At 34.9% G+C, this 14,036-nt stretch overlaps 2 protein-coding genes and 1 long non-coding RNA gene across 3 annotated transcripts; 1 reads left to right on the top strand and 2 right to left on the bottom strand.

The window, feature by feature from the left end:
• The first annotated feature begins 520 nt into the window (after positions 1 to 520).
• Positions 521 to 3,111, top strand: LOC306860382 (3-beta-hydroxysteroid-Delta(8),Delta(7)-isomerase-like). Its single transcript, XM_079402054.1, has 5 exons — positions 521 to 794; positions 957 to 1,263; positions 1,384 to 1,420; positions 2,256 to 2,386; positions 2,527 to 3,111. Exons 2-5 carry the CDS (start codon positions 957 to 959, stop codon positions 2,748 to 2,750), a joined length of 699 nt encoding a protein of 232 aa, XP_079258180.1. The 5' UTR covers positions 521 to 794; the 3' UTR covers positions 2,751 to 3,111.
• On the bottom strand, positions 1,953 to 9,211 carry LOC306860383. Its single transcript, XR_013783379.1, has 3 exons — positions 9,103 to 9,211; positions 7,810 to 7,886; positions 1,953 to 3,908 (listed from the first exon to the last, which is right to left on the bottom strand). It is a non-coding gene; the product is annotated as an uncharacterized lncRNA (long non-coding RNA).
• Positions 9,212 to 9,457: 246 nt separating this feature from the next.
• LOC306860381 (FK506-binding protein-like) lies at positions 9,458 to 13,341 on the bottom strand. Its single transcript, XM_079402053.1, has 3 exons — positions 13,308 to 13,341; positions 12,705 to 13,105; positions 9,458 to 10,583 (listed from the first exon to the last, which is right to left on the bottom strand). The coding sequence occupies exons 2-3, from the start codon at positions 13,083 to 13,085 to the stop codon at positions 9,840 to 9,842; spliced, it is 1,125 nt and encodes a 374-aa protein (XP_079258179.1). The 5' UTR covers positions 13,086 to 13,105; positions 13,308 to 13,341; the 3' UTR covers positions 9,458 to 9,839.
• Between the last annotated feature and the right edge of the window lie 695 nt (positions 13,342 to 14,036).

Here is a 14,036-nt window from a genome sequence, read left to right as displayed (position 1 = left end):
CAAACTTCACATCATATATTCACATATTCCTTAAATATCGTATCCAGCACTGCAGATCTCAATTATTAAAGCTCAATGGCCTTTATTTTCACTAGCCGCCATAAAGATGCAAACATGCGGTGTTATGTATGATTGTAAATCATAGTACTTAAGTGATTCACATTATGGGAAAAGTAGTATGCTCACATATCAGCACAATAAAACAGAACTATTGCAGGTAAAAACATGTATAAGTATTAAACCCCAACTCCCCCAACAGCTTCCACCACCTCCGGTAGCTCGCCGTGATCGTATAGTGGTTAGTACTCTGCGTTGTGGCCGCAGCAACCCCGGTTCGAATCCGGGTCACGGCAGGGTTGAGTCCCTATCACGGCTTAGGAGTGTGCATTTTTGTTTTAAGAAGCTCAAGTTTAAATGCTAAACACGATTTACGAGATAAAAGCGTATTAATTTACAAAATCTGTAATGGTTTCACAGCATATACACACTTCGCCATCACATGTGACGACATGCATGTTCCGAGGAGATCATCCAACTGCAAGCCGAGTACATTTCGCGATGGGTTGTTCTTTCCACAAAACCTATTGGTGATTGGGCAGCGTGAACCACGTGGACTTATAGTAGGCTGTGACTCGGTGGCGCGATGTTTCTACAATTTGATCATGTAGTCTCAAAGAGCAGGTTTCAGCACTTCGTTGCCGCGCTCTCCACCTCCAAGGAGACAATTAAGAGTAACATAAAGAGTAACGCGGGAAATAATCACATTTGTAGGATATTTCTCAACTCATCACAGAGTAAGTACAGACGTATAAATTCATTCCCATGCTGTAATGTTATTTCCACGTTATCAAGTGCAATACAAAACATCTGTAACTCCAGATTAAGGGTTTTTCTAATGCTACTATTTATAAATTTGGTCTCATAATCATGGTTTTACCTTTCATCCATGTTTACAGATGTTGAAGGAAGCAGACACTATAAATCATCCCTATTGGCCACGCAACCTGTCCATTCCCAACTATGTGGCTAATAACCGTTCAATGTCAGAGATTCTCATATTCCTGTTCTCTGTGTCCGGGACACTGCTGCTCGCCACCTGGTCACTGACTGGCCGTAAGGTGTCTGGAAGAAGCCTTAGTGGAGGGAGGAGGTTAGCTCTGTGCTGGTTCACTGTGTGTGGCTTTATCCATGGGGTCATTGAGGGATGGTTCTCTTTATACTACACCATCATTCCTGAAGACCAGAGTTTCCTTTCTCAACTGTGTGAGTGAGGCTCTAAGTCTATTTGACTCAGATTATCATTAGGATGTTTTAAAATAATAGTTTGAAAAGATTCTGTTAATGTCCCATGAATAACAAAAATGCTTATGTTTTCCTCTACAGGGAAAGAATATTCCAAAGGAGACAGCAGATATGCAATGTAAGTTATACACATGCTCAGTGTTGGGGGTAACTCTTTAGAAGTAACGCGACCTACGTAATAATATTACTTTTTTCAAGTAACTAGTAAAGTAACGCATTACTTTTTAATTTACAAGAAAATATCTGAGTTACTTTTGTCCCATTTATTGACTGACAGTGCGCTGTGTGAACATGCTGTTACTGTAGTTCTAGACTAAATGTGAATGTGCATTAATTCATTTCACTCAAAAAACAGATTTAGTATTAATCAAAATTAATTAAAACAGTGAAGTGCAAACTCAGAATATGACCCAACCTGCAAGAATTATGTTAAATAACACAAATGTATCTAATCCCATTTTATTAACCAATGTCTTTGCTGCTGACCTTTGATGATCCAGTTCAACCATACTAATAAGCAAAAATGACTTCAAAATTGTGCTTCATTGTTTTTTATTGCTGAAGAGTGTTGAACCTTCTTCTCCTGCGTTCTACTTTACAGACGTGAATGTACTTTTCCTTCAGCCTGAGGTTTATTCATTACACTTTTTGGTGTGAAAGGGCTTTTACGTTTGCTATGATTAGAACTTCTTGTATTAAAAACAATCAAGCCCTGCTCATATTTAAAAAGTAACGCAAAAGTAACAATGCATTACTTTCCATAAAAAGTAGCTAAATAACGTAATTAGTTACTATTTTAGGGAGTAACGCAATATTGTAATGCACTACTTTTAAAAGTAACTTTCCCCAACACTGCACATGCTTGAATGTGTTTATGCATAAAAAAGAAGAAAAAAAAGAGAACAGAGTCTATGCATTGTATCCAACCTCCTTTTTTGGAATCTTTTCTCCAGAGCGGATAATTTCACTGTTAGCATGGAGACAGTGACCGCGTGTCTGTGGGGTCCATTCAGCATATGGATTGTTGTGGCCTTCCTGTATAATCATTCTTACAGATTTATCCTGCAACTCATTGTGTCACTAGGTAAGATATGTGTTTTTTTATGTATTGTACAGTATATGCAATTATAAAAGTTATTTATTCCACATTAAATCTTTTTAATTAGAGAAACACAGTGTATGTTATAAGGCACAATTAAGTTCAACATCCACCATTACTTACAGGTCAGCTGTATGGTGCAGTACTCTACTTCTTCACTGAGCACAGAGATGGATATATTCACAGCGAATATGGTCACCCCATATATTTCTGGTTCTACTTTGTGTTTATGAATGTTTTGTGGATTGTTATTCCTTTCATTCTTATAGCGGACTCGTGGTGTCAGCTATCTTCCTGTCAATCCATGTTTGATAAAACAGCACTTAAAGGAAAGTCTAAAAGAAGCTAGACCAGTAGAAAATAGAAGGGATGTGAAAAAAAAAGTACTGAAATACTGTATACAATACTTGAGAATATATACAATATGTGGAGATAATGTTTGAATGTAATTCTATAATAATACAGTGTCATTCCTGGAAGAAAATGGGAAATGCCATAAGTTTAATGTGTCATATTGATTACAGAAATGAAAATGTTGATTAAATGCTCACAATACTGCTCCAGCAGGGCTGCTTCATATTTACCTGGGTGTTTTTATGACACTGTTGCACTATATCTGTTCTCTCTGCTCAGATGCCTTTCTTACTGTTATGTTGTATGCTGTTATCATATGATTATATCTGAGATTTTATTAAATGGTCCACCCCTTATATCATTGTCACCTGGCTGTTTTATCACATTTCAAGCCTAATCTGTTCTTTATAAGGCTATATATATTTCTAATCCTGTCTTTCCTGGTTAAAGAATTTTTATTTTTTTTAAATAATTTGATGGCTCCATTCTCTTGGGGTTAAATATTGGAAAATATTAAATTTTACTACATACCCATTAGCGAATACACAGAATTGCTTTGTGTGTGGTATTGTGGCAGTAATCATTTTGTCTTTGTGTTTAGATCTTAAAAAAAAATAATTATATGATGATAATAATAATGAAATAATGCAAATCATTTTTATGTTAAGAGTATAGGACTTATTCACGACAATGAAGAGTCAAAATGCCAAAACCCAGGATCGAAAAACCAGGGACCTTTAGTCTAATACTCTCCCAACTGAGCTATTTCAGCCATAAGGACCCCCCTCTGGACTGAATATAATTGTTCGTCAGGGACCACCCATTGACAACAATATCAAATTGACACTTCATCTTCATTCTCAAAAGAAGATGTATACGTTTAGTTGTGAATTTATATGTCCTACTACACCTTTAAGACAACTTTAGCTTTACGATAATGTCATATGCTTGTGGGTGGGATCTTGTGGAGATCTGTTTAAAAATGGCTGCCACTCCAACTAGGACAGTTTATAGACAAAGGTAGGTTTAGGTTTTTATAGTAGATCTTCTCAATACTTACCACTTCTTTGTGGGAGCTGCGTTGTGCCAACATCAACAAGTAGGACATTCAATCCACATCCACATGTGCTTTGTATTTCCGTACAGACATGATCTAAACACAAACAAATATTTATGCTATTTTACTCAGAATCCTCATAACCTCATTTTTTTTTAGCAGCCAGTAGGTTCTGAACACTTGAAAAACTGGTCACCTGCAGATCTTAACTTGTGTTGTGAATTCTGTTTTCTGTAACTGTTCATGTATTAATAGGAGCAGATGAGCTCTCCCTAGTGATTTAAGGGAATAATTTATCCACCTACTAACCATGCCATCTTAGTACAGTAATTTATATATACCAATATATCTTTTCAGTTAATTCAAGATCATCATGTTGATTTAAACAATTAGCCCTATTTTGTTTGGTAAACTTCAGTTACCATAAGTAAAGAGCAATCTCCCAAAAGTGAACTTCTATCACCCTCTTCAGGAAAAGCAAGGGACGAGCTTATATGTTACAGGTTAACTCTGAGCTTAACACAAGAGGTCGCTCTTTCATAATGTTTAAGGCTACAAAAGTGAGCTACATTGAATAATAAATTACAATCGTAAATTTAGTAAAGGTTCTGTCTTAAAAGTTCATTTTGTCACCATATTTCATGCTGAAGATAAAAAAATAAATAATAATAAAAATCTACTATGCAAGATGCATGATATTACAGATGATGCATGATATTACAGATTGTTGCACCAAGTATTAGTCTATTAAGTGAAGCTTTGTCTGCAGTCTATCATACACAGTGCAGCAGAGATGGCGTATTTTTGTAGGCCAAAAAATAGAAATGGGTTCCATTGTCTTGAATATGTTTGAATGGTTAACACAAACTCAAGACACCATATTCTACAATATAAAATACACCAGTAATGTATAATATTATATATCCGTATACAAGTATCCCTTGTGATTTTCTTAAGCTTTGTTACTTGGACTACAGAGGTTGTTGTCATCATACCCAAAAGGTAAACTTTTCTACTACTTTCACAGCCTCGTTGTCTTTACAATCGGGCTATTGCAAAGTAACTCAAACTTTAATGAAAAATGTTTTTAAAGAGTTGTCGGAAGCTTAGTGGTCCTGAAGTTAAAGTCATGCAACCGTGGTGTAGCTTGTTATAGCTGTATTTCTTCTGTATTTAGGCTTCAAAGTACATATAAAGTTATTTATTTGTAATGATTATTATGATGAATAAAATGTGTAAGAATCATACTTTTTTGGTCACAGAGCCTGCAATAATCCAAAAACCAATGGATTAATCCTATTGGGTTTTTGGTCAAGGGAGCCAGAGTGATCATAACCTCCTGGTTGTTGGTAAAAACATCGTTATCACTGCAATGATCTATTTGATATCTATTATTAAGAATAAAAATGCAAAAGCTTAGATGTGTCAAATTGAAAATCTTTCAAACAAACTCAGTTTTAAAGGTGCCTACTTGAGTGACATGTTAAAAAAAAGCTAGTACCAACTGCAGACCTTTTAGTTTGTACACTGCATAATTCATTAGGTTGGTACTTTAGCAGTGTCTATATAAGTCACATTAATTACTCAAAAATAATATTTGTAAATAAATAAAAGCTTTCCGTCCCTGGGTGGGCTCGAACCACCAACCTTTCGGTTAACAGCCGAACGCGCTAACCGATTGCGCCACAGAGACCTTGTGGCTACAGCAACTGGAATGTTTCCTTCAGAAGAAACATGTTTTCTGTCTAAAAGTCTAAATCACATACATATCACACATTATGCAGATCTTGCCAGAAAGGCCATTTTTGAGGTTTACCTAAAGGTATCGCCTGTCCACAGACCTTCGTGGGATCGCTCTCAATATGTAACCAATATGAAATCGTGAATTCCTTCAAAATCAACTATTGGGCAGTATTAAATGGCTTAGTGCATGTTTTCATATTTTTAAGGCCAAAACAATAAATATTTAATTACATTATTATTATACAAAATTCCCATATTAATCTAATAAATAGTAGTAGTTGTAGTTGTAGTTACTCCAAGCTTGACACTAGATGTCGCTCTTTAATAATAAATGCAGAGTATAGTCACCACTATGTGGAGTGTAACATTTTTTACATATATTCCTAACCAAATATTTTGATGCATATTTTACTGCATATCATGCCTGTCAGGCCGATTGCATGTTGCATGACCGCCTATCTGCCCAACATACAAGCTATTGATACATAATTGTGCATTACCGCACAGTTTACTGCCGATAGTGGAAATCTTTATTAGGCTTTGCGTTCAATATTTTTTTTTACCATAAGTCTTTGAGGGTAAATGTGCTTAAGTATAAACTGAAATCAATATTCCTTTCAGAATAACAGAAGATATGTTTTTAGAAAGTGGCTAAGACTATTAAATGCAGACCTTTGTGATTGGTCAAAAAAAAAGGTCTCCATTGATGTATGGTTTGTTAGGATTGGACAATATTTGGCCGAGATACAACTATTTGAAAATCTGGAATCTGAGGATTGAAAAAAATCTAAATATTGAGAAAAAAATCGCCTTTAAAGTTGTCCAAATGAAGTTCTTAGCAATGCATATTACGTATCAAAAATTAACCGTCCCGTATACTTCACTATATTACAATTAAAGCCTAAATTTACTTCACTATATTACAATTAAATCCTAATGTAACCATGACAAACTATATATAATTGGAAAGGTCTAAGCATCCTAAATAGATATTTTACCATATTTTGTTGTTACAAATTATGTAGGAACAGTAATAGATTCATTTATGACAAGAGTGCACCGAGAGTCTGTGATAAATCTACATCAGAACAGGAGTTCTGACCTTTGTCACTAAAAGTCTTTATTTCCTTGCTTTTTTCCTATCACATGTTTTAGCAATCATCATATGTTATATACCATTTGAAAGCTTAAAATCTCAAAATTCACCCTGTGAAAACCATTTTGAAATCGGACATTGCATTACCATAGCAATGGTACTTCAAAATGTTTTAGCGGTCTCCTCCCCCTTAGCGGGGGTGTCATATTACAAAATGTATTACGGTCTGTTAGAATCAAAACTTTTTATAATCTTGACAAAATACATATCATTGGAAAGGTCTGAGTCTCGAGATTCCATATTTGGTGTAGATGTAATTTAAAATATTTTGTTATAGATGTAATACTGAGAGAGAAATTGATAGATTTGTGACAGAAATGCATAAACAAAAAAATCAATGGCGTTTGAATGGCACCCAGTGGCTGTTTTTGGTATAACGCCTAAACAAAATTGCATATGAACCTCAATTTTTTTTAATCAACTTCAAATTTGGAACACAACTTTTGTAGACATATCACTTTAATTTTATAGCAATTTTAGATTTTTAACTATTTATTTTATATAAAATAAAAATAATAATACATTTGTTTACAGTAAATTTAAACTTCTATAACTTTTTAATACTTTAATTTTATTAAATTATTTCACTTCTGTAATAATCTGCTAATTCTTCTTTAAAAAGCGACCAACCTTATTTATATTCAAAAGCGTTCATGAATTATAATAATTTAAGTTTGCATAGTGCACTTTTTCGTGAATTTTCAAAAATAGGGATGACACTTGTGATTTTTGGCATTAAAAAAGAAAAATCATTTTGACCCATAGAGTGTATTTTTGGCTATTGCTACAAATATACCCCAGCGACTTGAGACTGGTTTTGTGGTCCAGTGTCACAAATGTGCACAGACATCGCTAGTGGATCACCATAAGGCGCAACAGCAATGTCTGAATAAGTGTTGATTAATTACCCAAAATAAAAGCATCAAAACAAAAGCTTTCCGTCCCTGGGTGGGCTCGAACCACCAACCTTTCGGTTAACAGCCGAACGCGCTAACCGATTGCGCCACAGAGACCTGTGTCTCCAGCTTGAATGATTCCTCAATAAGTACCACTATTGATCACCCAGGAAAATCAATCCTGAAATTGTGAATTGCATACCTTGTATCCATACACTACTTCTTCTAGCAGGAGTCTGGCAGGCTTGCCTATATAGGTGGTTCACAAATGGTTATTTCCTGTAAACAAGCATAGTGAAAATGTTTTTATTTTCCATTCAAAAAACATGGCTCCTCATATCCACAGCAAGTACTGGTTGTATGTACTTGCCAAGCACACCATCTTAAGATTTCTTGCCAAACATTGGGAAATTCAAATTTCACAGAACCTAAATGTTCAGCAATTCACCATTAAAGAGTTAAGGTCACGTCTCCGCGTGGAATGTTACGTGTATTGTTTAGAGAAGTAGAGCTAAAAACTAAACTTTTGTTTATCAGCGTTGTAGATATTATATATATATAACGACTGGATTTGCAATGTATAACGACTGATTTACATTTAATGTAAACGCCTCGTTCAAGTTAGTTTGAGTAATAGAGTAGGCGTAATAGAAATACGAATAATCTACATTTTTATGTATTGTTATGTTGACGGTTTTACTATGCAGCACAAATAATTTTAGTAATATCTGTTAAAACAAATTACATAATTAGGCAGATGATACACGGGGCAACTATTTTTGAGCAATGTTGTGCAGGCACGTTCCCACTGAGAATGGGTAACACATTTCTATCTGGATACTTTAGATCGGTCGTGGGGCTGTTCTTACTGTTCTCACCTGGTTGCCCATTGACGGCAATATTGCCCAAAAACTTGCCCCGTCACCGTGTATCATATCATCAGATTCAGTTACCGACACAAACCCGTGGGGTGCACCAGGGGGGTCAGTGCGGAGGGAGGTTCAAATGTGGTTTGTCTAAAAAAGGAGGAGGCAGTGTTTGGAAACGGTTTCCGTTAACGTTAGCCATTTTCCTTTTGGGCAGTGGCGAACAAATTACAAAATGCTGTATAAAAAGTATGGGCAAAGTTTTTAACACTGCTTAAAAATTTTGTTTCATGCTATTTGCTATTTAAACATTTTACACCCCATCCTCAGGACACGCAGAACCGTTTTCTTGGCGCCATGTAAGTTAACGTTACTGGTTAATTTCCGCACTGTCTGTGCTGGGCCGACATTACAATCGAATATTAATAGTCCACATTAATAACAACATTTACTGATATGATCTATTATGACTTGATACATTGTATACTGCGATATTTTCGTCATAAAACCATTAATTGTTGTCTCTCACGCGTTAGTTCTCCTCACACAACTCACCGCCGCAACGACATCAAGAAATATTACTGTACAATCGATTGGTTTACTTAGTTAGGATACAAATATCCACTTACCTCACTAATTATCACCTGCTTTGTAAAGTTTGGAAATGTAAACGTGTAGTTATCGTCTCTAACTGCTCATCTAAAGCTTTCTAAATGCAGAGGTAGCGAGGCGTCGTCTGATTGGCCGCCTCTGCCTGGAAAACGTGATGCGATTGGCTACAAAATTAACTCATTAAAAACGCTTAACATAGATATTTCAGCTGCTTATAGTATGATTTAAAAATTTTCTGCAATAGCAAAACAAACAATAAGATATAATATGTTTAGCAATTCCTTGAAATATATAATTTTGTTTGAAATGGGTAATGCTATGCCTTGTTTAATTGTTCATATTGTGTTAACTATTAATCAATAAAAACTGTTTTATAAATAACATTGTTTATTGTCACTTGATGCAAGAATGCAGTATACTTGGCTTTTGATCATTTTCTACAGCAGTTATAAATCCAGAATGAAAACATGTTTAAGAACAAAACTTCAAAGCAGTATATTCTTATTTTACAAAAAAATAAACAAAACTTTAGTACATTCAGTAAATGTCCTAAGCAGTCTTATGACTTTGCACAACTTTCAAGTTTATGTAGGTTTAAACATTGACAAATTACAACATTGAACATTTAAGATAGTATATATACTACCCATACAGTAAACATACTTCAAGTTTTAAACATTGAAGTTAAGCTACAAGGAAATCATTTTCATACATATGCACATGTTCTGCTTTTGTTACAACTTTCAGTTATTTTCTAGTTAAACATCTTGCTCAGCCTTTGACCGAGTTTACTGTCCAAGTCCTTTAATCTGTTGTTCACTTGTTTCAGAGCAGTGCGAGCTGATGCAGAATCAGGTTGGAGTTCCAGAATCTTTCCAAAGGCCATGCGAGATTCCTCCAGTTCGCCCAGCTGCAGGCAAGCTTGCCCAAGTCGGTACCAGGCCTTAGTGCTCTTTGGGTTCAGCTCAGTGGCCTTGATACTGCTGTCTCTGGACTTACCAGGCTGGCCTAATTTAAGTTGGCATAAAGAAAGATTGCAGTGAAGTTCTGCTTTTACAGTTTTGTACTCTTCTTCAGTTGGAATGGAGACATCAGCACCTTCTGCCTGCTCATTTTCTTTATAAAAGCATGGTGTCAAAGCAGCATCATCATCATCATCATCATCCTCTCCATCCACACCTTCTGTAAATGCCTCGTCCTCTGGCTTTCTTCTTGTCTTGCCATTTAAAGTTATTGCTAGCTTCACAGCTCTGCAGTAGCAGTCTGTCGCACCCCAGATATCTCCATTCCCAAACCGCTGACCACCCCTTTGCTTGTGAGACAGCACCCAAGCCCATTTCTCTCCAGGTGTCATCTGCCAAGACTCCTGCCCAGGAGTTAAAGAGTGAAGCTGGAGTGTAAAGCAGTCAGACTGTTGAGATAATCCCTGCTCTGTTGTATTTTCAGTCTGGGGATCATTAGCATCACTGTTCTTTGCATTCCAGGCACTTATTGTAAACTGCACAAAAAAAAAAGAAGTTTATAGATGAGATGTGATATCCCATTTCCCATGATATACATACAGTGCTTGTAAATTAGTAACAAAATGTAGTTCTTTATTGAACACAAATTACATGTTGAAGCTTGTAGTTAGTAGTAACATAATCTGTTACATTTAAATAATATAATCTACTAGTCTACTGTTTGATTACTTTTACTTTTTTTGACCTAACTCGTTTATTACATTGATTTGGGTAGGATAATCTTGAGCCATATAGATATAAAATACAAAGAGAAAGACAATGTATTCCATTCTTTGTTATCTACAAAATTAAGTGCATTATATTATGTCAGGGTTTCCTAAACTGAGGTTTGTGAAGGAGTGAAGCTAATAATTAATTAAATCTTAAAAATCTTAAATTGAAAAAAATAAAATCATTTTTAAATATAAAATCAGTCAAATTAATTGAACGAAACATTATATATTTTATTTGTTTATGCTGTGAGGTCTCTCCATTTTCTGTGTAATTATAGCTACTTGACTAGTGTGTATGTGTGCAATTCTACAAAACTGGAAACTTTCTTAATATATACTGTCAAAGGTTTTTGGACAATTTTTTTCATTTTTAAAGAAGTCTCTTCTGCTCACCAAGCCTGCATTTATTTGATCCAAAGTACAGCAAAAACAGTAACATTTTGAAATATGTTTACTATTTAAAAGAACTGTTTTCTTCTGGATGTATTTTAAAATGTAATTTATTCCTGTGATTTCAAAGCTGAATTTTCATCATCATTACTCCAGTCTTCAGTGTCACATGATCCTTCAGAAATCATTCTAATATTCTGATTTGCTGCTCAAAAACATTTATTATTATTATTCTTATGTTGAATACAGCTGAGTAAGTTTTTTTTCAGGTTTCTTTGAACAGCATTTATCTGAAATAGAAATGTTTTGTGATATTATAAATGTCTTTATCATAATTTTTGATCAATTTAAAGCATCTTTGCAAATTAAAATATTAATTTCTAATTTTCTATCATTTCTTTTCCCCAAAAATTATATTGACTCCGAGCTTTTAGAATAGAAGCTTTTTTAGATAGAAGTTGATCTTTGAATCTTTCTATTCATCAAAGAATCCTGAAAAAAAGTACTCTACTGTTGTTAATATTGATAATAATAATAATAATAAATGTTTGTTGAACAGCCAATCAGCATATTAGAATGATTTGTGACACTGAAGACTGTAGTATTGATGCTCATAATTTAGCTTTGATCACAGGACTAAATTACATTTTAAAATATAGAATAGAAAGCAGTGATTTTAAATATTACAAAATATTTTACAATTTTACTATTTTTGCTGTATTTTTGGATCAAATAAATGCAGGCTTGGAGAGCAGAAGAGGATTCTTTAAAAAACACTGAAAATCTTACTGTTCAAAATTTTTTGACTGGTAGTGTAAGCAATAGGCTTTTTGCTTTTTCAGAATATTAAAACGTAATATTACACAGTATTACTTTTTGTAATTTGATTATGTTATTCAGATAAAATCAGTTACAACCCAGCACTGTATGCATAATATAGTTAATATATGTCAGCTTTCCTGTAAGTTACATTACAATATAAAGTGAAAAGTATATTACATTTTATGATTAAGTAATTTCTCTTTAATTTTTCAGAAAACAATATAATGATTTTGATTTAGGGTGAAAAAATATATTAGATTTAACAATACAGTAAAATACTGTTAAAATTCTATTTTTGTATGTAAAAAGTCTCAAGTCAGGGGTGTCCAAACCTGCTTCTGGAGGGCCAACGTCCTGGAATGTTTAGCTTTAGCTTCCCCCAACACACATACCTGGAAAGTTTAACTTTAGCTTCCCCCAACACACATACCTGGAAAGTTTAGCTTTAGCTTCCCCCAACACACATACCTGGAAAGTTTAGCTTTAGCTTCCCCCAACACACATACCTGGAAATTTCTAATAGCCTAAGCCAGGACTGTGGGAACCCAGTGACAGTTGTTGAAAGAATAGTGTCAGGTGGGATTCAGCTAAACTCTGCAGGACAGTGACTCTGGTCACAGGAGCAGGATTGGACACTCCTGGTCTAAGTCTATATTTTAGCTTTGCCCTCACCTCACACATCTCTCCAGCCCCCATCCCTTCCAGGCAGCCCTCTATAATGTCACACTGCCCTTCGCCCATGCGCAACAAGAACCACTCATCCAGTGGAAGCTGCAACACAGAGTCCAGTGAGCGGGGGTATGAGGTAGCTTGCTCGCTAGAATCAACGCTGGCTGTTGATTCCTGCTCTTCAGAAGCAGTATGCAGTGTGTTTCCCTCCGTAACAGTACTTCGCTGCACCTTGACCTTACACAGTGAGCCCATCATTGGCGTGATGTCCCCTCGTTTTCTTTCTCCAAGCCACCTTCGGCGCACCTCCCACAGACCACCGGGAGACGCGGAGATCCACGACGTCTCACCTGGGACGGGATCAGGCACTTGGACTGTTGTCATGATGATGGGTTTTAAAAGACCTGAACATAACAACGAAAACAGTTAAATGCAGACTACATGGGTGGTGCCCATCAAGGGACCTGTTACCACTGTGATGCAAAGTCTTCATTTTAAACCTAGCGCATCTATAGCTTCAGATTGCATGTGTATTTAAAATAGAAAACATTTGCAATGACACCTCACAATTTGTTATATCACACATTTGTGAACTCGTTTACCCACTTTAGTGCTCGTTGTCGCTGTGTCTTCTTCTATAGCAAATATCTCACAATGAAGGTCTTCCATCGCCCTCTAAAGGAGCGGCATGTAAAGTATACATTTGTACTCTTGAGTTTAACAACAGATGTCTCTTTTTTTCAATCCGAGGTGACAATTACTATGCAAAGTTTGCTTTGATGCCGTTTCAGTATGCCCTTGTACAATCATGACTAATTAAGGATATGCATACTCTAGAGTACAAAGAAAGATATAATATTATGCAAAGACAAATGTGCAAAAGCTTAAAATGATAAACCAGTGCTTTTGTGGACTGAAAGATCTGTCTGAAAGAGTTTACACTACAGCTTTATCAATGGAAACTGGCAAATATTATCAACATGCTTTTCTGATATAGGTTTTTAAACCTATATTTAAAAGAAAACTTTATCTACAATGAGTTTTAAGAATTGTTAATTGTGATTTACCATATAAAATGAAAATCTATATTTAATGAGACCACACTTTATACCTCTATAAAATAAACAAAATATAATAATTTAGGGAGAATATATATATCTACTATTATAGTTAACAATAAAATACCTGTACTTTTAAAGACAGATATTGGAAAAAAATATTTGATGTAAGTAATATTTTATAGTGAAAAACTCTCATAGGTTATTAATAAAAAAAAAAAAAGTTATTATATTTTGGCAAAATTTATGTTCTTTATTAGTTTTGCACAATTACATT

This window comes from Barbus barbus (genome assembly GCF_936440315.1).
Source record: "Barbus barbus genome assembly, chromosome: 41".
Lineage (NCBI taxonomy): Eukaryota > Metazoa > Chordata > Actinopteri > Cypriniformes > Cyprinidae > Barbus > Barbus barbus.
The sequence above is the reverse complement of the archived record's forward strand: the minus strand, read 5'-3'. Positions and strand labels throughout refer to the sequence as shown.

Coding starts and splice junctions, on each gene's coding strand:
- LOC306860381 (XM_079402053.1), bottom strand. CDS start 13,085: ATGACAACAGTCCAAGTGCCTGATCCCGTCCCAGGTGAGACGTCGTGG. Junction 10,584..12,704: donor GGGCTGGAGAGATGTGTGAG/GTGAGGGCAAAG, acceptor TTTTTTGTGCAG/TTTACAATAAGTGCCTGGAA.
- LOC306860382 (XM_079402054.1), top strand. CDS start 957: ATGTTGAAGGAAGCAGACACTATAAATCATCCCTATTGGCCACGCAAC. Junction 1,264..1,383: donor GAGTTTCCTTTCTCAACTGT/GTGAGTGAGGCT, acceptor TTTCCTCTACAG/GGAAAGAATATTCCAAAGGA. Junction 2,387..2,526: donor GCAACTCATTGTGTCACTAG/GTAAGATATGTG, acceptor CATTACTTACAG/GTCAGCTGTATGGTGCAGTA.